General features: G+C 36.3%; 1 protein-coding gene across 1 annotated transcript in view; it reads right to left on the reverse strand.

The window, feature by feature from the left end:
- Window positions 1-331: 331 nt before the first annotated feature.
- BPNT2 (3'(2'), 5'-bisphosphate nucleotidase 2) overlaps window positions 332-24422 on the reverse strand; it is a 36335-nt gene continuing 12244 nt past the window's right edge. Inside the window, exons 2-5 of the mRNA XM_008000697.3 lie at window positions 22386-22548; window positions 20392-20487; window positions 8862-9023; window positions 332-6449 (exon numbers count right to left, since the gene is read on the reverse strand). Of these exons, the coding sequence (XP_007998888.1) occupies window positions 6178-6449; window positions 8862-9023; window positions 20392-20487; window positions 22386-22548 (693 nt within the window). The 3' untranslated portion in view covers window positions 332-6177. The remainder of the gene's footprint in view (window positions 6450-8861; window positions 9024-20391; window positions 20488-22385; window positions 22549-24422) is intronic.

Genomic DNA, 24422 nt, shown 5'->3' on the forward strand with positions numbered 1-24422 from the left:
GTTGAAAATCAGATGAACTCGTAGAGACAGAAAGCTGAAGAGTTACTAGGAGCTGGCTCAGGGGTGGGGTCGGGGATCTTAGCAGTGGCTGGTGAGGATGCTGGAGAATGAAGAGTTACTATTTAATGAGTATAGTTTGTTTAGAAATGATGAACAGGTTCTGGAAATGGTTCCAGGTGGTTGCATAACACTGAAAACACATGGAATGCCACTGAATTGTACACTTAAAAATGGTTAAAATGTTAAATATTTCTGTGCTTTTTACAATAAAAAAAAAAAGGCTGGGGTGGGGGTTGGGGACACACAAAAAAAGGAGATGCAGCACACCATCTCTTTTAGACATGACCAATTTATTCAGAGAATTCAAATTTCGTTAGGCAAAGTATATCGGGGCAGAGAGTTTGGGATAATTATGTCATTGGAAGCTATCACATTATCTACAGCAAATTGCCTGGGGTAGTATCTGAAGGAAAGGCAAAACTTTTAAAAACTTAGTATGTGGGGGGGGGTGATAATCATAAATATTTGCAAATGTAACAAAACAAACAACCAGCTTATACAACCAAGGCACGAAACATGCTAATGCTAATAATCCTTTATTCAATTTGATTCAACACACATTAAGTACTTAATTTGTGCAAGAGACTGGGCTAGGTGCTGGGGTTGAGGTGGAAATACAAAAATCACCAAGATGCAATCCCTCTCAAGAACTGTATAATCGAGTAAGAACACATGTAGAGATGGTGCTTGCAGGTAAAAACTGCTCTAAAACCATGGGGAGAGAAGAGTTTACTTCCTCCCAGAGGGTGAAGTCAGGACCCACTTAAATTTGGTAGTGTGGTTGAGGAAGGCCATAACACGCTAAGTAAACTGGTGTCTAAGCATGTGACGGCAACAGCTAATGGTCTAGTTCCTCCATGGCTTTAAATACATGAAAGAGAAGAGTATTCAAAGGCATTTTAATTTATCTCATTGTTAGCCCAGTATAAGGCAGGATGACAAAAAATAAATAAAAGTATGAAGAGGCAGGAACACAGATTGAAAACTTCACTTCCTAGTTTTAGTGTAAACTCACAACTTGTGCATATACATCTAGTTCTTGAAGTCCACATCGCCAAAAGGGAAAAACAAGAAAAACCAGTCCTAGCAGTGCCCTGTCATCATGGCAGAGCACTGTCTCTTCTGTGGGACCGAAACAGCTAGCTTTGGCTACTGCCGGTAATGGACAATACGGCACATGGAAATATAAGTCCATAAATGTGCCCTCATAATGCAAGAATAAGAAAGGTGGCTACAGGAGATAATTTCAGTGATGGAGGGGATGAAACACTTTTGGTTAACTGATGTAATGATGACTCACTATGCCTTATTTCCTATTTTTAAAAATACAGAATGAGCAAGTCATTTCTGAACAAAAATTTACTATGTGTATAACATACACCTCAAAATGAATTTTAAGGGAACATGTTACTGATCAAATAACACAGTTTATGCTTTTTCAATTTCCACAAATTGTTAGTTATGATACTTAAGGGAACCCTTACAAACACAATATATAACAAGTCATTTTAATATTATCATCCTTAACTTCTGAAAGTTTGGCTTATGTTATCTTATCTAGAAGGTAAACTACTTACAAATCTCATTTTCCCACATTAATTCAACATCCAACCTTAAAAATAAAAATAAAGCTTTGCCAATGGTCAATTGGAATGCATATACCTGCCAGGCTTTGATGAAATAAAAATAAACAATTTACATAAGCAGTACCTCATAAAACCAAAACCTCCTTTTGAAGTATAAAGTTCCATTCTTCCTGCCCTCTCAGAACTGCCTATCAATTAGAATCCTCTCCCCCTAGGAACTGTACTAGTTTGTAATGTCATATACAAGTATTTTTTAACATTAATAAATTATTGATATGCTACCATAAATAAATAGTCACTTTTTAAACCAAAATGACTGTAGAGGACTAACAGCACACTGAAATAATTTATTTAAAACTAAGATTTGCAAAAATGTGATCTATCCTGGTCTAATATTATTAAAATTAAAAATCAAAAGGTGAAATATTATTTCAGACCTATATACATCAAGATGCCAGTTCTTATAAAAAACATACTTTAGTTGTAAATGCTAGGTTATGCAAAAATAATTTTATTTCAATTTAATTTTAATGAACTTCCCCCAACTATAATATTAAAAACATCACAAGAACTTAAGTTTTAATGGCAAAAAGTTCCTATTTTCCCCATCTACTAAAAAGATTGTTTTCCCTTATTAACATACAATGCCCTATTGTTAAGGCACAACTTTTTTTAGATTAAAAATGAAACCATAGATTAGGTTTATTTTATACAACAGTAACAAGACAGACTTTTTGTAGGCATATAAATACATCTTAAATTCAATCAAGATCTAAAATGAAAAATTATTTTTCTTTCTAGGATCAATCAACACATAGCTGATAGGTAGTTACAGCTAGAATAATTCCAACAGTTCCTGTTTTAACCCGTCAGTTTGTCTCCAGAAGGCCATCTTCAAAGTGTGATCTAAGAGAGGAAAGCTGAATATTTTCCTTTCTGCACTGGCACTCTTTCTTTACTCATGCTCAGCTATCAGAGATGGTTGTCACCTTCAAAGCCTAAGTGATATCCAATTTTTGAATTCAACATGAGACAAGGACAGATACCCTGACCCTGGGGTGACCAGGGTAGATGTCTGCTTTGCATCCTCCCTGTTACCTGACCTCCCTCTAGCTTCTTTCTGACCCTCTTCCTAGCCACCACCCCTCTCCCTCTGACACAGTTCACAAAATATTCAAAGGGAGCACCTAACAAACAGGAAGAATTTGCACAACTGTTAATTAAAACATACAAACCGAAATGTTTTTGTTACTTCATTATACAGTATAAACAATCCACTGAATAATTACTGATTTAAAATCAAAAAAGAAACACTAAAATTAGGGTGACACATACCAAGACAAACATGACCATCTTGTAGGTCCTTGTAAATTCAACTCAACTGGGGATACAAGTAGGAAAACAGTAAAAGCAAGTTTCCTCAAGCATGCGTATCTACCCAACTCTCTTGTGTTTTTTTCTACATTTACATTCTTGAACAATGGGTAGAAAGAAATACTTTGTAAAAACACTCATGTTAGACTTGACAACGTAAAGGTTTGTGGTTTTGAAGGTGATTTTCCTTTACTTTCTGAGGAGTCTTTGTAATGTAATAGTTAACTAGGCCTCCTCCAGGACTGATCTCCCCCCATACTAGGAACTTTACCAGAGCTTCAGATTTCAGCAGCCAATATCCAGAAAAATGTATACCTAAAAGAATTTGGGAGTGAGAGTTGTGGGGGAAGCATCCTGGCTAAGAAAGAAAAGCAGAGAAAAAGGAGAACATGAATGGGCAAGGGAAATGGTCACAAGGTAGAAGAGATGAAGAGGGGCAGACGAGGGGGACAGCTGATGGGTACTGAGATCACTGTCACTGCCTCTACTAAATGTGGTGTGTAAGTTATATTTTAAGGAAAAATTGCCTCAAAATAAGGGCAACAGTGAAGAAAAGACGAGGAGCTGGTGAGGTATGGGTCATTAAAAGTAAAATGTAATGACTGCTACTTTTCAGAAATAATTTTAATGTAATTCCGGGAGATTACATTACCCATTCATGAAGGTGTTTTACTAGTATGCTCTGGCACAATGTCTTGTATAAATAAATATAAATACTGTTCCTAATTCCGCAGTGTATATTGGCTTTTAAAAACAAACAATTTTAAAAATGGACTTTTTATAAAAGTACTTAAAAATCATTAGTAACTAGACTATACCCAACATATTATAAAAATAATGTATTTAACTCTCAACCAATATCTTAAGTTTTGCACACAACACACACTCTTCACAAAGTCATTATCTATATGCAGATTAATAAAATTAAAATAAAAATAAAATCATCACTTTGGGAGGCCGAGGCAGGCGGATCACCTGAGGTCGGGAGTTCGATACCAGCCTGACCAACATGGAGAAACCCTGTCTCTAACAAAAATACAAAAAAATTAGCCGGGCATGGTGGTGCATGCCTGTAATCCCAGGAGGCTGAGGCAGGAAAATCACTTGAACCCAGGAGGTGGAGGTTGCAGTGAGCCGAGATCATGCCATTGCACTCCAGCCTGGCCAACAAGAGCGAAACTCCATCTCGAAAAAATAAAATAAAATAATTCCTGCTAATTTGAACTAGTTTGCTTCCAGTTAAATCAGAGTTCCCATATAACATTGAAATTAAATTCCATTTTTTACTTGCCAGTCCCATTTCCCTAAGTTTGACATACTACAATAAAAACAGATGCTTATACCACAGGACTCTGGCAACAGCATATACCTTTGCCATCTTGCCATCTCTCCTGAAAAAGAAAGTTTCTTCAGCTTATTGCAAAGTAAAAAAGATGAGGTCTGACTCTTTTCAAAATTCTCAAGTCCTATTTAAATATCAAGTGTTCCAACTACCAAAACTTTGAATTTTCACTGAAAAGGTGCACTAATGAGGCCCACCACCTTCTTGAATTTGGCCAGTTGTAAGAGATTGGGTGAAAACATTTGTGTCATATTAGACTCAGTTTACTAATAAGAAAGTAAAGGGCTTTGGACAATGTAACATACAAACCTAAAGTATGCACATTCCACCAGGCTAGAATGTACATTCTTTGGTCAATTTTACTTCCAAGATAAGAAAATAAAGGGAAAGTTGCATTATGGTTAAAAAATTTAGCAAAGGAAGAAACCATGAGAAATCCCTCTCCTTATCAGTATGTTATGGAATACAAGGGCACTGGAGTCACATGAAATAATGGCATGGATAGTTTACATGAAGTTTCTAGATATCACATTGAGAGAAACCACACAAACCAATGAAAGATAGTTCACAAAGCAAGGTTCTAGTTACGGTAACACAATGAATATATCACAACTTTTTTCTCTAACCAGACTGAATAGAAAAAAAATTCATCAAAAAGTACCTTCAAACTTCTCTATTTTAATCTGAAGGGAAGTTAAGAGAATCTCAAAAGTTACTACACTTTCAGTTTGGTTAGGCTAGATACATTTATTAATAGTAAAAGCAACCATGGCAAAAGCAACCATACTCATTCTTGATAATGAGAGAATCTTCTATATACAAACCTGGCAAATTAAACAATACTAAAACAAAGTCTGAAAATAATGAAAGCTAGTTCAATTCATGTAATGTCAAGTAACTTTCAATTGTAATAGAATCATTTATATTCTTATAGTGCCTTACAGCATATTTTATCCTTATGAGAAAATGAACCAAAATTATAGTGCTAACCCTGCATCCTTAAACCAAACCTCACAAAGTTAAAGACTAAGTGTTGGTCAGAAGGAAAAGGATGCAACCATGCATCTTCCGTAGGGAAAATGAAAATAGACAGCAAGAGAGCAGAAATGCTGAACTCATGAGTACAAACACATTTATATCTTTATAAAAACAAAACAACACACACACATACACACAGAAATTATTACAATGCAAACCATCATGTATCTCTATTTTCTATCAGCTGGTGAACCTGGTATTAAAATTTCAAAGAAAAAAATCAATTAAACTTTTTCTATTTTAATCCATAGAAATATTCAGTAACATAAATACAACATTTGTTGCATATTAATGAATGTGTGGCTTCTTGTGCTTTCCATCCAAATTAGAGGTAAAAATCCCCAATGACTTTATTTTCAATGAGATAGAGTTGTAAAGTTATATTAAACATCTACACAAAAATCAATCTTTCCTTCAACCGAATTCTATATGAAAGTACTAACAGTGAAGATTCATGATGTTGTGTGAAAATGGTGACTCATAACAATGTAGACTCAGCTACAGATTTTAATTCACAAATATATATATGCGCCTTGTGTATGACAACTGTATGAAAATAGTCTCAAAAATAAAGACAATACTTGAGACACAAAGCAACCCATTTTCCCTGATCTTGCATCCTATTACAGGGAAAATAAGTCTCTGATGCTTCATAAATACTTTAAAAAGTTCGGGATGGCCTTAACCATGCATAGTCTCCACCAACCCTTCGAAGCTTCCAGCATTTCAGGCTAACCATTTCAGCTGTGAAGAACTGCACCCTGTAATCAGTTATGCTTATTTATGTCCTGTCTTTTCTAGATCTGGGAGTTTTCTGACCAGGGCCTGGTGGTTCATTCTAATGCTAGCAAGAAGTCCCCCTTCAATGCCGTCTGAACCAGTGTAACTGATTTCTTCACCACTCAGGGTAGTCATATGCCCCCCAAGGGCTTTTAAGATGGCATTACCAGCACATATATCCCACTTTTTGATGTATGTCACATGGATATATAAATCAGCTTTTTCTTGACTCTTATCAGGCACATCCAAAAGTGCTAAAACTTTATAACCTAAAAGATAAACAAAGAATTTAGGTTATTATTCAAAAAATTTTAAGAAAGTAGCATACTTTTTTGATTAAGTATACTGTTAAAATAACAGGACGGGGTGTGCAGGAGTTTGCTGCAGTCTCTGCAACTGCTTAAGTTTAAAATTATTTCAAATTGAAACAATTTTAAAGTAACAGTATAAACATTAAACTCAGAACAAAAATACATTGCAAAGTAACTTATTTATTTTTTTTTTTTTGAGACAGAGTCTCGCTCTGTCACCCAGGCTGCAGTGCAATGGCGTGATCTTGGCTCACCGCAACCTCTGCCTCCCAGGTTCAACCAATTCTCCTGCCTCAGCCTCCCGAGTAGCTGGGATTATAGGTGAGCATCACCACGCCCTGCTAGTTTTTTTGCTAGTTTTTTTTGTATTTTTTAGTAGAGACAGGGTTTTTCCATGTTGGTCATGCTGGTCTTGAACTCCTGGCCTCCTGATCTGCCTGCCTTGGCTTCCCAAAGTGTTGGGATTACAGGTGTGAGCCACCGCACTCGGCCTACAAAGTAACTTATTAAGCTAGTCTAAAATGTAACTAAATATATACCTATAATTTAAAATTTTTAAATATACATTGTGGTTATTTTCTATGGAATGACACATTCAGTATGTGCCATTTTCTATGGAATGACATATTAAACACACAAGTTTCACCTAAATGTCTAAGTAGGCCTCACGTGAAAGAGAACTAACAGTAACACTACCACTCTAAAGCCTTTTTGTAATGAGGCAGAATTTTAAAATTAATAAAAAATGCAGAAGAAACTGGGTCTAGAATCTAGTTATCTCATCCCTACTGGGTATTCTGGACATTTTTCCTAACCAACCTAACAGAGAACCTCTAAGAAAATAATGAAGCCATATTAAAGAAGGCAGATATATAGAAAAGAAAATTAAAATTATTAAGCTTAAAAGTTAAAAAGTATTGGCCAGGTGTGGTGGCTCATACCTGTAATCCTAGCACTTTGGGAGGCCACAGCAGGCAGACTGCCTGAGCTCAGGAGCTCAAGACCAACCTGGGCAATATGGCAAAACCCCGTCTCTACTAAAAATAACAAAAAATCAGCCATGGTGGTGCATGCCTATAGTCCCAGCTACTTGGGAGGCTGAGGCACAAAAATCACTTGAGCCCAGGAGGCGGAGGTTGCAGTGAGCCTAGATTACACCACTGCACTCCAGCCTGGGAGGCAGAATGAGACCGTATCTCAAAAAAGACAGAAAAAAAAAAAAAAAGGGAAGTATTACTTCTCCCTTTAAGTGCTGAGAAGATTTTCCAACACATTTGTTTGCTGACCATAATTTGCTGTTAACCTGAATTAAAACATTTCTGACATGTTAGACAGTACCCATAACAGGAGCTGACAAACAGCCCCTCAAGCTAAATCCAGGTCACGGCCTGTTCTTGTAGGGCTCTTAAGATGAGAATTTTAAAAAAATATGTTCAAAAGTTCATTAAAGAAAATCAAAGAATAGTATGCAACAGAGACTGTATATGACTCACAAGGCTTGAAATTGTATTATCGGTTTCTTTTCCGAAAAACTAGGCTGACTAATATAATAGTACAGAATATACAGTAAGGTGGGTGGGCACTAGCCTCTCTTGCTCATCCCAGGTATGCAGGTTAAAGAGTTCAGGGGTGTTAAAAGTGACTCAGGGATTAGCCTTTCTAATAATACTTACGATGACTCCTGGCGTCTTTCTGCCATATGAAGCATCTTAAGTGCTTGATCTTTCTTCCCCTCTGTGATATTCCCACAGATAAGACAATTATTTTGAAATCAGATTGCATAAAAAGCAATCAGTGGTAGATCTAATGGGAGGAATATGCTTTTGTGTATTCAAGAAAGAGAAATCACTGTTGTGAGACTGCTTTTTTTTTTTTTTTTTTTTTTTGAGACAGAGTCTCACTCTGTTGCCCAGGCAGGAGTGCAGTGGCTGGATCTCAGCTCACTGCAAGCTCCGCCTCCCGGGTTCACGCCATTCTCCTGGCTCAGCCTCCCCAGTATCTGGGACTACAGGCGCCTGCCACATCGCCTGGCTAGTTTTTTGTATTTTTTAGTAGAGACGGGGTTTCACCCTGTTAGCCAGGATGGTCTCGATCTCCTGACCTCGTGATCCACCCGTCTCGGCCTCCCAAAGTGCTGGGATTACAGGCTTGAGCCACCGCGCCCGGCCGAGACTGCTTCTTTCTAATAAGAAGGGCAGAGTGACGAAACTCCCACCCTCGAGGTTACCAAACAGGAGACCAAGCCTGCCTTAAAAGTACACCATTCCTCCTCACTTTCTTTCCAAGCATGGACAAGCAAATCAGTCTCCTAACACAGCCTTAACCATGCCAGGAACATTCTCCAGGGATCACACAGGAAGAGGAACATACCAGCACCACCAGCTGGGATAATTGTAGTCTGGTTTCCAAAAGTCTGAAGAGCGACCTGTCTGACCATCCCTGAATGGGAACGAGACACAACGATCCTTGGGGTCTTCTCATTGTAGGAAGAGCGGGCTTTCACATTTGAACCACCATCTACCATTGCCCAAGCTGAAAAGCAAATATAATATCCATTAATGGCACTGAAGCTTTAAAACTAAAGGTTATATTCTTCAGAACCAAAAGTGCCATGTATGACTGACAAAATACTCTCTTCTAAAAAGTTATTTGTATTTTCCCCCAAAACAGAAAGCTTTATTTTCAGAATACAAAAGTAATATATATGTATTTTTACATTAAAATGGACATGTATTAAGATGAAACTAAAAAAGGTCATGTTATCTTGCACAGCCAAAGACAACGACTATTAAATATTTAGCTTAAGGATTCCCATGCTCCACTGGCATGACACTGCAACTCCACTTCTCCCTGCATCTATCCCACCACTTCCTTCCCTCCCTTTCACAATTGTGATCCCAAGGGCACTCCCTAATAAACATCCTGAAGCTAATCTCCAGCTCCAAGTCTGATTCCTGGAGAACCCAACCTGCAACATAAGCACGACTAACTTCCCTAACTCCAGTTTTAAAATGCATTTTCTCCTATACTGCCTCCACTCCTATATACTCATGGTTTCAATTATTTGCATATTAGCTCAATCTCCTAAGTGACTTTATAAACAGAAAATAGTTGAAAGAGGTGAGTTAGGTTTACATATCAGCCTTATCAGAGAGTATTAAAGAAAAAGCCTTAGATTTCAAAAATAGAATAGAATTTTTAAAAGGGAAGGGGATGCCATAGATGGCTTCAGATGATTTTCTTGGTTTGGAAGTTTTCTTCACTGACTATAAAACTATACAAGAGAACAAACTTACTCAGAATTATCCCAATTAGATTGTTGTTTTAGCAGTCACTCACTACAGGGCAAGATATAGTCCACCATGGCTAGTAATGAAACCAGCTGCATCACCAGCTTATTTCTGGCTGCAGAAAAAAAAATCAAAAACATTAGCTGAGTTTGGGTTTCTGAGTTCCCCAAGAATGATGGCAGTCTCCTGGACTCTTCTCATACCTCCTTCTAAAAACTATACACAGCAACAAGAACAACAGACAGAAATACCCGTGCTCTGTACCTACAGAGTAAGTAGGAGACAGAAGAGAGCTATCAACACAAACGTATGAGAAAGTAAGGGGTAAACACTGAAGATCAGCAGGATAAGCGCTGGAGCTGACCCTAGTATGGGGATTATAGCAAGAGCTTCACAGAGGTGCTAAGAGGTCAGATAACTCTCAGTGGCTGTAGGACTCAGATAACAGCAGCCAGGATTTCTCCCCAGAAGGAAAAGGTTCCATCTAAAATGGGAAGTACTGAAAAAGTCCTGAAACTTGGCAACAAAGCATCAAGAAGCACCTTGGAGAAGATATGGGACCAGAATTGTAGTCTTGAGAACACCCTCGTGGTGGCAAGGGAGGGGGTGATGACGTAAGACAATTTTTGAGATTTGGAAGGTAGCAACTAGAGCTGAAGAGAAGGAAGAGATTAAGATAGGGGCTTTATTGAAACAAAGTCAGATCAAACAAGAAAGAAGAGCTCTGAAAACCAAAAACCATACTGATAATGAAGATAATACCTTTCCCACACTAACAGAAATGAAACCTCCTGAACTGAGAATCATCCAAACTCCCTTCCTGCCACCAACCTTCCATTAATCCCACAACAGCTGGCCCAAACAGGAATAAGAAGTATAAAACTGCAATGTGCACTGAAAAATATAAAAAGAAAACATAGAGAACACAGATGAAAACATTTCAGGATACTCAAATTTCCACAATGCAGAGAAAAACCATAAACCAATATTCTAACATGATTAAAAATAATAAACAACAATATACTGAATAAATACCATGAAACAAAAGATCAACAACTCAGAAAAGATGGGCAATAAAGAAGACGTGAAATGGGCGCTCACATAACACAAAAAAGAAACTGAAAAAAAAAAAAAGAACAAAATCACTGCAGGCTTAGCACTAAATCACAGGACAAAGGGCAACAGACTTGTACAAAATATGGCAAGCAATGAGAAAAGCAAAAAGGAAAATGAAACAAGTAAACAGATAAAAGGGACTACAGAGAAAGTGACAGATAAAAAAACCAAAAAAGAGTCAACATACATATATAAGGAATCCCTGAAAAAGAAAAATTAATGGGATGGAACTAATCTTTAAAATTACAGTTCAAGAAAATGTCCCTAAAAAACAAAAGAGAACCTTAGTCTGGGCTCAGTGGCTTGTGCCTATAATCCTTGCACTCTGGGAGGCCAAGGTAGGAGGATCACTTGACGAGGCTGCAGTGAGCTATGATCATGCCACTGCACTCCAGTCTGGGCAACAGAGTGAGATCTTGTCTCTAAAAAAATAAAAAATTTAGGAGAGGATCTAAATATCTACCCTGAGAGACATACCGAGTACCTGGGAAATCTGCCCAGAAGGCCAATTCTAAAAGACATCACAGTTATATCATTAAAGTTTAGTGAGTTGAACAGTGTCCTACCAAACCTCTTGTCCACTTCGAACTTTCAGATTGTGAACTCATTTGGAAATAGGATCTTTGCAAATGTAATTAGTTCAGCTGAGGTCATCATGGAGTAAGGTGGGCCCTAAATCTAATGACTGGTGTCCTTATAAGCAGACGAGACATAAAGGAGACTGTCATGTGAAGACAGGCAGAGATTGGAGTGACGCATCTATTGACTAAGGAATGCCAACAATGTCTGGAGCCACCAGAAGCTGCAAGAGAAAACTTCCTCCAAGCCTGCAAAGAAAGCATGGTCCTACTGACTCCTTGATACCAGACTTCTGGCCTCCAAAACTTTGAGAGAATAATTTTCCGTTGTTTCGTTTGTTGTAACAGCCCAAGAAAACTAATACAGAGTGAACCAAAGACTGTAGTAACTAGCCAAGCAGTCTTTTAAGTCTCAAGACTATAGACAAAGTTGTTAGCGTGTACTCAGGGAAGATCATATCATGAGTTAGCTCTTCTAAGGTAATCTATTAGAAGACAAGCTTTATCAAACCAAGGGGTGACTGAGAAACTCTTAGCAAATGCATTATTGGTTACCATTGAACAAATTTAACTGTGGATTTAAGAGGAAACCAAAGATGGGAATAAGGTAAAAGAATAAAGGTGTATAAATGGTTATTTCATAATTGGCTGATCAAAGTTTAAGGACACCATTTAACTCTGACGAGCTGAACAGCAGAGTCGAAAAGTAAACATCAAAAAAATGTAACTGTCTAAAATGAAATGATGGTCAAGGCTAAAATATGCTAATTTCATCGCCACTTATAGTAGTGAACCAAGAGACAATGAGACAATATCTACAGAAAAGGAGTACATGAGTATGTAAGGAAAAAAGGATAAAGGCATTAGTAAAAGCAACAAAAAGAACAAATTTAACTTAAAAATAATAACAGTAGTTGTTTGAACCACACTGAACATATAAAATTCATTAAGATCATAAGAATATTTTACAGAGAGAGAGCCTGTTCCTTCCTGGAAAAACATGTTCCTGCTGGAAGGGTTCTGTACTTTAACTCCTTACTCTGAAAATTGGTAAATAAAGTAAATAATTAAACATTTATCCTGCTTTTCTAGAAGAAACATTTCAGGATAAACAAATTAATTCCAATTAATACAGAAAGTTCTCTATAGAAGAATTCAAGCTAATATATGTAGAAACAACAGAAATAGAAAATCCCATTTTATAACATCTTTAAGAGATCTTAAAATGATTATGCAAAAGGTTTAATAGAACTGGATCTCAAATGATGTCAAAATCTCTCTCCAGATTTACCTGCTAGTAGCAAAAAAAATAAAAATTTTGTAACTAAGAGATCAGGTCACGAACGCTTTAATCATCTGAGCATCATTAATGGCAAGACAAGTATTATGTAATATGATGCAGTAGGAAGTACGTGAAAAATACCTACAATGTATTAATGACAAAAATGCTTAACCTCAATCCTATCAAGGATTCAGATCTAATCTACACTTTATAAGAGGATATAAAAATAAAGAAGTTAAATGATACCCTGTGGAAACAATCAGACAAGTCCAAAAGACGGACTATTCTAAAGGAGAAATGACTTAAGCTTCCCAACATCAATGTCATGGGGGGCATAAAGGGGGCCTACGGGTTGTTCTAGATTAAGAAACCTTAACTTAACAACCTGTCAACCAAAATAAATGCTTGTTGGTTGACTGGATCTTGGTTTGAACTAACCAGCTGTAAAATCCACTTTAGCAACAATTGGGGAAATGTAAATATTTGACAACATTAGGAAATAATTGTTAATTTTATTATATTAATATACTGCCCTTTTGTAGGAAATCTCCTAACTTGTTAGAGATGCATACTGAAGTATAAGGGTAAAATGTTTATTATGATCCTTATAATTTTCTTTAAGGTACACAGGCTAAAAAATAGGAAAGCAAATATGTAAAACTGTTATCAACTGTTAAATCAGGATGAAACGGTATATAAGCATTCATTATAATTTTATGTTTGTTGAAATTATTCATAAAAGTTAAAAAAAAAAAAGAGAAAAAAACAAAAAAATCCTCCTTTTTATAAATATTCCCAAAACCAGTTTTACTAAGAAGTGAATTTACAATGCTTTATCTCTAGAGGTCAGTATTGTTGTGTAAGAGAATAAAAATATTATAGCATATCTCAGTACATACTACCAGAATAATGTAAGAATTGCTGACTTCATATTTTTAAAAATGTTCATGTTACATAAACTCAATACATTCATTAGTAACACATGAACACAATTATTTCAAGTGCCTAATACAGTAGATGCTTAAATAAATATAAATGATGGATGATATTGAGGTATAGTGGTAAGGTAGAAGAGTAGCTGCAAAATGTGTTTATCTTACCTGTAAGATATGCTTAAAAAAAAGGAAAAAAAAAAAAAAAAAAAGCCCAGTAGGAAATAAAAAGTGTTTGGTATGTTCCTACACCAACTTCAGACATTACAATTTATTTATTAATAGCTACAAATTTCCACTGAGTGAATACACACTTGACCTTTGAACAACATATGGGTTTGAACTGTGTGGCTCCCCTTACACCCAGATATTTTTCAATAAATATTTTGGTAAGTTTTTTGGAGATCTGTGACGATTTGAAAAAAATTCACGGACAAACTATGTAGCCTAGAAATACAAAAAAAAAAAAAAAAAAAATTAAGAAAAAGCTAGGTATGTCATGAATGCATGAAATGTATGTGGTACTAGCTTATTTTATCATTTACTACCATAAAATATATACAAAGTTTAAAATGTTAAAACTTACGAAAACTTAAGCACACAAGCACTTACAGACCATACATATACATAGCACCATTCAGTTAAGAGAAATGTAAACAGATATAAAATCATAAACTGCAGAAAATTAATTATAGTACATATTACTGAAATAATTTTGTACCACCCCCCAATGCCATTGTGTGAGCCCAAGTGTCATGAGCACCCACTTAAAACCCTATGTGATGTAATCATCTCTGTGTGAGCAGTTTGTCTCTCTGGTAAATTGCTTATCATGGTAAAAAGTGATCTCTTGTGGTTTCTGCATATTTTTCATAGTGTTTAGTACAATTTCATAGTGTTTAATGCAAACTTTGAATAACACCATGAGACTCATTTGAAGAGCCACCAGTGATGCCAGAAGTGCTCCCACCTAGAGAAAAATCATGACATTACAAGAAAAAGTTGAACTGCTTAATATACACCACAGATTGAGGTCTATAGCTGTGGCTGCCTACTAGGTGAAGATAAACGAATACCGCGTAAGAATAATTGTGAAAAAAACAAACAAGAAAACTCACGGAGTCATTGCTGAAGCTACACCAACAGGTGCAAAAACCTTAACACTTTTTATGAAATACCTTTTTATCTCATATGAAAATGCAGCTATTATGTGGGTACAAAACTGCTATATGCCTAAAGACTGTAGTATGATTCAAGAAAAAGTAAAGTCATATGACAACTTTAAAAAAAAGGAAGGTGAGGAATCTAAAGCTGGATTATTTAATGCCAGTAAAGGATGGTGTGATAATTTTAAAACATCTGGTTTTTAAAAATGCCAAGATAACAGAAGGAGTAGCTTCTACCAATCAAGAGGCAGATAAGTTCCCAGATGCTATTAAGAAAATTACTGTGTTCTGTCTGCTTCAACAGGTTTTCAATGCAGATGAGTGTCCTACCCTGGAAAAAAAAAAAAAAAGCCACAAAAGACATTTATTAGTAAAGAAGAGAAATGAGCACCAGGATTTAAGACACGAAGGATGGGCTAACTCTACTGTTTTGTATAATGCAGTCAGCTTTATGACCAGGACAGCCCTTAGCTACAAAACCGCTAAACCCTGAGTCTTGAAAGGAAAAGATAAAACACCAGCTGCTTGCTAGTCTTCTGACTGCAACAAGAAGGCCTGGACAACAAGAATCCTTTTTCTGGATTGAGTCCACTAATGCTTTGACCCTGAAGTCTGAAAGTACCTTGCCAGTAAGGGACTGCCTTTTAAAGTTCTTTGGGTATTGGACAATACCCCTGGCTACCCAGAAACCCATGAGTTCAGCAATAAAGGCATCAAGTGGTCTACTTGCCCCCAAACACTATGTCTCTAATCCAGCCTCTAGAGCAGGAGGTCATAAGGACCTTTAAGGCTCATTATACAAAGTACTCTATGGAAAGGACTGCTAATACTAATAGTAGTGAACCCTGATAGAGAAGATCATTCAAAGTCTGGAAGGATTACACCACTAAAGATGCCACTGTTATAGAAAACCCATGAATTCATCAAGCCGAAAATAATAAATTCCTGCTGGAAAAAACTGTCCAGATGTTGTGCATGTCTCCACAAGATTTACAACAGAGGCAATCAAGAAAATCATGAAAGAGTGTGGATATTATTTTTAAAAGGTGGGAGGTAAAGGGTTTCAAAATAAGGATCTTGGAGACATTCAAGAGTAAAAAGACACCACACCAGAGGAATTAACAGAAGATGACTTGATGGAGATGAGTGCTTCAAACCAGGGCTAGATGATGAGAAGGAAGATGTAGAAGAAGCAGTGCCAGAAAATAAATTGATATTAGACAATTCGGAAGAAAGGTTCTCATTATTCAAAACTGCTTTTGACTTCTTTTATGACATGGACCATTTTAAGATACAGTCACTGAAACTAAAGCAAATAAGGAAGGATTGGTACTATACAGTAAAATTTTTAGAGAAATGAAAAGTAAAAAAGTCAAACAGACATTACAACATATTTTCACAAAGTTACATCAAGTATATCCTGCCTCTCCTTATACCTCCTCCACCCGAGACAAGACTAATAATCCTTTCTCTTTCTCCTCCTCCTCCTCTGCCTATTCAACGTGAAGACAAAGAGGATGAAGATCTTTATAAGCCATTTCCCTCTTATTCAGTCATATATTTGCTCTTACGATGTTCTCAGTAACATTTTCTTTCCTCTACGTACTTTATTGTAAGAATACAGTACATAATAAATATACAAAATATGTGTTAATCAACTATGTTATTCATTAAGATTTCTGGTCAAAACAAGGCTATTTGCAGTTAAGTTTTTAAGGAGTCAAAAGTTATACACAGATTTTCAACCATCAGTGCCCAACCCCTGCACTGTTCATGGGTCTACTGTACTATACTTACTTATACATTTATATATTACTTCATTAAAATACTATTCAAGTATCTCTTGATTCTAAGAATTTCAAACTCAAGGACTTAATTCTAATTAAGTCTGATAAAAATTTTTATAAGCTTTGCTCCAACTACTGCCAACAATAATAATATCTACTTCCCACTATAGACAAGTGTAGCTAAATTCTGGTAAACATACCCAGTACTTAACTGGTATTCCTCCAACATCAACATACCGTCTGGATCTGAAAATAACATTCCAAGAGAAGGGCACAAGGCAAGCAAACATTCAGTGTGGGAATGGAAGGTCAACCCAACGTAATTCTGAACTTATTATGTTAGAGAGTTTGCAGACTAGCAAGCACCTTTGTGTTCCAGCACACTGGGCAAGTTAGCTGCATTACAGAAGAATGGGGTATTATATTACTAATTTAAAAGACATTTTTAGAAACCACTTTTTGCTAAGTTAGGGACGTTTGGCTTCTTTAAGGTGGGTAAGCCTACAGACGAGAGGAATATATATTCTTATTAAATAAAAGCTTCTAAAAAGGAGAATTTTATTATCCCTATTCTTCCCCCTAATACCTACAGATATGAAAATCAACGCCCAGAGAATGTGAATCTATTTGCCAATCTAATATCAATTTCCTCTTCATTTCCTTTATTTAGCTTCCAATTCCCTTTGGAATAGCAGGCTCTGTTTGCAGCTAAGGGTGTCATGTGACATTCGGCCAATAAAATGAAGCAGAGGTTTAATGGATAGGACTTCAAGATATGTTTTTCCTAATACAAAGAATATAGGTTAGACCTTTAGTCTCTCTTCTTTCTCCTTTCTTCCTGCCTGGAACAGAGAACCATGGTAAATGAGAGGAGCCACCTTTGTGAACATGCAAACAAAAAGCTACATTCTAAGAAAAAAAGTAAAAAGAGAGGACTCAGATCTTTAAACATATTATGGAGTCACTAAAGCACACCTATGCTTTGGCCTTCTTGTTAGTTGAGAAAAAGAAACCCTTGTTGAACCACTGCAATCAGATTTACATTGTGTGTAGCTAAATGCCATCCTAACTGATATAGTGAGATAATAAGGGACAGTGTCAAAAGAACAACAGGGATTCAAAGACTTAAGCTCTATATTTAACTTTTATGTCTTTTTTTTAATTAAAAAAGGTCACCATAATTTCCATTTTATATTCCTTCCAAAGTTACTGAAGACTGAAAAAACTTATGTCAATGCACTTAATAAACTGTGAAAATACAAAATAATTGTAAGATACTATTAAGGAGTGGTTAGTTCTTATAGTAACATTTTGAACTTATGGTTTTCATGATAGGAGCTCCTAAGTCCATTTTTTCATCTATAAAAAAGGATAATGTCTTTCCTTGTCACATAGTTACTGAAAGGTTCAAATGAGATAACATTAAGTATACTGCAAATTGTTAAACACTATATAAATATTAGAAATTATGGTGTTATTATTTTGAAAGTCGTGTGATACTGATTCGAATAAAATTTCTATGGCTGATTCCACCACTAATTTACATGAATGACCTTGAGGAAGGTATTAAATTTTTGAGTCTCATTTCCTCATTTGTTAAGTGAGAGTACTGATTTTAGTAACTGTGCCCCTCTCTCTGTGTAGCAGTACTATGCTGTACTCCAACATCTACTTTCCCTGTTTTCCTTGAAAGACAGAATCCCTAAATTTTAGTTTGGATGGTCATTGAAAATAAGGACTACGTTTTTTTGCCTTCTTTGCGACTGGGTTCTAGATAGGTTTTGATCAATAGGATGTGAGGTGAAGAGATGCATGTTTGACTTCACAAGTCAAACCCTTAATGGGAAATGTCCTCTATGTCTCCCTTTTTACCCTTTCCACGGGTGAAATATGGCCGAAGTGGTGAGCCATCCTCAGTCACACAGAGGAAGACAACAGCAAAGCAACAATAATAGAGAGAGAACTGCATGCCTGGCACCAGGGAACCACCCTGGCAGTCATGGGCTGCTTATATACTATCTGTTAAAGAGGTTGTATTCAACCTCATATATTTTGGTGTACATTACAGTAGTCTAAATTAACAGCCTAGTGTGTATTCCAACTAATTCAGTAAGGATTAAGGAAAATATGTGAAGGTAATCCATAAGCCATAAAGCAACTATATTAATCTTACAGTACATTGTCATAGTAATGGCATAAATCTTTTGTAGCTTATCAAACCATCAACTTTAAAAATTATTTGAATTATGAAAAGAAGAAAAAAGGTCAGATAGCATAAAGTGGACTTGATTTTGAAACACAGAGCCAACACTCAAATAGATGTTTAGCCAATCTCAGAGCAGCCAGGATTTGGGATTCAGAGTTACGCAGCAAAGCAAATACATAATTTTAGAGTAATCAAAAATTAACTTTGTCTTTCTGCTTCTCCCCACTTCACAGACAGCCTTTTTATGTTAATTATCAGTCACGCCCCTAAGACACAATGGGGATGACTGCAGTAAATGATGGTAGTATAGGATGCCCATTGTGTCCATATCCTAAAGCTGCCATGAAAAACTACAGGTTGAGAATTCCTAATCCAAAATTCCAAAATCTGAAATGCTCTAAAATCCAGGACAAGCACTGACATGATGTCACAAGTGGAAAATTACCTACTGGACCTCATGATAGTTCACAGATAGAACTTTGCTTCAACCACAAAATTATTTAAAATGTTGTATAACATTACCTTCAAGCTATGTAAACAAGCTATATATGAAATATAAATAAATTTCATGTTTATACTTGGGTCCCATCTCCAAGATATCTCATTATATATATGCAAATACATTAAATCTGCAACGTGAAACACTTCTGGTCCCCAAACATTTCAGATAATGGATACTGAATCTGTACCACAAATTTGGTGGCTTATAAAAATATATATATTTTCTTATAGTTCTAAAGGCCAGAAGTCTAAAATCAAGGGGTCAGCAGGGTTAGTTTCTTCTAGAGGCTCTGAGGGAAAATAACTTCCATGGCTCTCTCCTAGCTTCTGGTGACTGCAGTCCTTAGCCTATTAAAGACATCACTCCAATCTCTGCCTCCACCTTCACATCATCGTATCCCACATGTCTGTGTCCTTTCTATTTCTTATAAAAACACTCTAATTTGCTTAAGAACCTTCTCTAATCCAGTATAATCTCATCTCAATGCTTACCTTAACATTCTGTTGTTATGGTTAAACTGTGTCCCCCAAAAAGATAAGCTGACATCCTTACTCCCAGCACCTCGAAATCTGACTTTATTTGGCAATATGGTCATGGTAGATGTACTAGGTTAAGATAAAGTCACACTAGAGTAAGGTAGGCGCTTAATCCAAAATGACTGGTGTGCTTGTAAGAGGAGAAGAGACACAGACACACAGGATGCCATATGATGATGGAGGCAGAGATTGGAATAAACACTTATAAGCCAATGAATGCCACAGAATGCTGGCAAAATGCCAGAGGCTAAGAGAAAAAAAGATTGTCTCTTACAAGTTTCAGGGAGAGCATGGCTCTGCCAGCACCACGATTTTAGATTTCTAGGCTCTAGAACTGTCAGACACTACATTTCTGTTGTTTAAGACACATGATTTGTGTTTTTTTGTTACAGTAGCCCTAGGAAACTAATATAGGAATGGACACAAATTTGGGTATATGACAGTAAATACTAGAGACAAATGGTTCCATAACAATAATTCTTGAAAGCTCTAGCAAATTTCATACCTGTATATTCGGAAAATGGCTTATGTATAACTCCTAACACAGGTTTACCATTTACAGCTACACACACCATAGTAGTGACGTACTTTCGAAGATCCTCTACGAGAAAAAAAACAAAACAACACACACAAATGTCAAAGTAATGTGCATAAATTCAGGATACGATACTACACTTTAGTTCATTAAAAAATTTATATACATGAAATGTCTTTCCAAAACAACAATCCCTTCAAGCAAACAGAGTCCAAGGCAAGAGCCAGTTTAAAGGAGTGGCTAACAGTTCTGGTTCACAATAAGATACCATCTCACACCAGTCAGAATGGCTATTATTAAAAAGTCAAAAAATAACTGATGTGAGTGAGGTTGTGGAGAAAAAGGAATGCTTATACACTGTTGGTGGGAGTGTAAATTAGTTAAGCCACTGTGGAAGACAGTGTGGCAATTCCTCAAAGGCCTAAAAAAAGAAATACTACTCGACCCAGCATTCCCATTACTGGTCTAAAAGAATATAAATCATTCTATTATTACAAAGACGCATGCATGTGTATGTTCATTGCAGCACTACTCACAATAGCAAAGACATGGAATCATCTTAAATGCCCATCAATGATAGACCAGGTTAAAAAAAAAGATGTGGTACATATACACCATGCAATATTATGTAGCCATAAAAAAGAACAGGATCAGGTCCTTTGTAAGGGCATGGATGGACTGGAGGCCATTATCCTTAGCAAACTAACACAGGAACAGAAAACCAAATACCACGTGTTCTCTAAGCGGGGAGCTAAACGATGAGAACACATGGACACGTAGAGGGGAACAACACACACTGGGGCCTTTCAGAGGATAGAGAGTTAGAGGAGGAAGAGAATCAGGAACCATAACTAATGGATACTAGGCTTAATACTTGGGTGTTGAAATAAATCTGTACAACAAACCCTCACGACACAAGTTTACCCTATGTAACAAACCTGCACTTACACTCCTGAACTTAAAATAAAAGTTAAAAACAATTGCATTTAGAGTCATAACTCTTTTATATTATAAAAATCACACAAACAAAAGAGTTCTGGTTCTAAAGGCAGACTACCTGGGTTATTCTCCTAGCCCACCATTTTGTTAACCGAATGTCTTTGAGTAAATTACTTAAATTCAGCTTCCTTATCTGTATAATATAAACAACAACTAAGCACTCATCTTTAGGTATAAATTAAAATAACTTTTAATTAAAAAAATCAAATTAGACACTTAAAATAATCCCTGCACAGGGGATGTGCTCACTAAATGTTATTATTATAAGAACAGGCCAATCTCAGTTTAGGAAGAACTTTTTATGAACAAATTCCTTGATATTCCATATTTCTATTATCTATTCCTGAGAAGTTCTATGTTGTAATTTCAGTTACTATTAGATATATACATCTAGTGTCTTCTCCCTGTTCTCCAAAGTTATATATTGATTGTTATGGTTCAAGTTCAGTGCAAAAGCACTGAAATACAAAGGTAAAAAGGTAGAAGCCTCCACATCTAGGGAACTTACCATCTAGCAGGATAAACAGATTAACTTTAACATATAAACCAAAGGAAGAGCGAAAGGCAGAAATTAGCTACCTCTGGGTAAGAAATAAGGCCTGAGAGGGGATCTACAAAAATAAAATTTGACTAGGACTAGGTAAAAAAGGGGACTGGAGGGGCAGTAGTTCTGTTTTATTACTTACTTGCTTTCTGAGTACCTAGAAGTTTACTCTTTTGAATTCCAAAGTCAGATGTACATGCATTAAAACTTAAATTCCTAATATCCTGAGTAAATATCAAATTCGGGCTAAAGAACTTTCTTCAGTTATAGGTGTCCAATATAAAACATTTTGCTACTACTGTTAAAAATGCTTCTTTACTGATAATCAGTGAGCCACTATCACCTATAGGAAGTATGCCTTGGTTCTGGTTCTCTACTACTAAATGTCAATCAAATGTTTTGAGTTCAGTTTAAAAATTACCTGTATATTCCTGTGTAGCATCAAGTGGGTCAATCCAGACAGTAACACTTTCTGCTGGTACCTCTTTAGGAGTAGTTACTTCCTTTAGGATATCCTCAGGAATCTTATGATCCCACAAGATAACCTCCTGATCAGCTGCATCCACGTGTTCCTCAGTATTTATCTGCATTAATAACAGGTGACAGTTAAAAAAAGAAAGAAAAACAATCACTATTTGATAAACTACAAAAGAGAAAGTATTACAGACAAAAATCACACAAATTATAAATAAGTAAATCCCTATTTTTATTTCTTTTGATGCTCCATATTGCAAAATGAAAAAGGAAAAAAAAAATCCATGACATCAGGTCTTTAAATGCTTCCCAATCTAATATTCAAACTTGGTTTGTTGACTAATCAAGACAGATAATTCAGACATAGAGAAATATAGAGAAACTGAGCATCAAAGAAACAAGCTACTTAAACCTTAACAACGCTTTATGAAAAAGAATAGCTCTAAAGTGTTAAAATAGACAATATTCTGGAACACAACACAAGCAACTAGAGTTAGAAGACAGACATATCACAGAACAGGGAGGTACAGTCAATTGTCTACCTTTTTTTTTTTTAAACTAAGAAACAAAATTAAAACATAAAATAAATTTAACTTACCATACAAATATGTAAGGATGTGGAGTAAGGAGACAAATATAAGTAGAGGAAGGGTTGTTATGAGAAGAGAGGAATATATTCTCTCCTTACCCCACACCCTTACATACGTATACACACACACACACCCCCTTACATATATATACTCTCCCTATATATGCTACATATTATTTCTATATATAACCTATATATACATGTGTTTGTATAATACTTTATATAAGTATTCTATGCATTCACAAATACATTACAGATTCCTTTAAATTGAGATTGCTCAACTTTGGCACGAATGAAAATTTGGACTGTATTTCTTTGCCGTGGGGCTGTCCTGTGCATTGTAGGATGTTTAACAGCATTCCTGGCTAAATGCCACTAGAACGCACTAGATGCCAGCAGCAACACCCTCAAGTGTGACAAACAAAAATGTCTCCAGACATTGTCAAGTACGCCCCTGTCCCATCCTATGAAAAAAACACTTTTTAACAGTATACTTCTTAATGCATGCTAAAATATAGTCTAATTTGTAAAACAGTGTTTTAAAAATAATGTTTTGGCCAAGTGTGGTGGCTCATGCCTGTAATCCCAGCACTTTGGGAGGCCAAGGTGGGTGGATCAGGAGGTCAAGAGATAGAGGCCATCCTGGCCAACATGGTAAAACCCCATCTCTACTAAAAATACAAAAATTAGCCAGGCGTGGTGGTGCGTGACTATAGTCCCAACCACTCGGGAGGCTGAGGCAGGAGAATCGCTTGAACCCTGGAGGTGGAGGTTGCAGTGAGCTGAGATCACGCCACCAGCCTGGCGACAGAGCAAGACTTCATCTCAAAAAAAGAAAAAAATAATAGTAATAATAATAAAAAACAATGTTTTAGAACTGCATTTACTTTTATAAACTTGCATATACCAATGGACTAAATCTAAGAATTGAGTGTTAAGAATTAAGTTAATAACAGATCATCAATCTTATTTGAATACCACCTCACCACCAGACTTCTATCACATAGTAATACACACGCACACAAGAAAATATGTCCCCAAAATGTGGATTTTAGTTAGGGACTTACACCCTCAGCACGACAGGCTGCTGGGTCCTGTGCTTTCTGACAAGTTCCCTTTCCAGAATAGGTCATGTTTATGCTACATGTGACGCCATGCTTAGACCCCATGCTACAGTGCCAGAGTGATCACAGCACTGACAATACATGAGTTCTGTCAATATACCATCTCTCACCTGGATTCCTAGAATAGTCTTCAGAAAGTCACAGACATGATTTTAAAAAATACCACAACTATCAGCAATCTTCAGAAGGTACCCTGAAACACCCCAAATTATCACAGGAGAGGTTAAAAATAGTAATAGTCTAGAAACATCAAACCACTTAAATCATTATT

The sequence above is a fragment of the Chlorocebus sabaeus genome, chromosome 8 (assembly GCF_047675955.1).
Source record: "Chlorocebus sabaeus isolate Y175 chromosome 8, mChlSab1.0.hap1, whole genome shotgun sequence".
NCBI classification, from domain to species: Eukaryota; Metazoa; Chordata; class Mammalia; order Primates; family Cercopithecidae; genus Chlorocebus; species Chlorocebus sabaeus.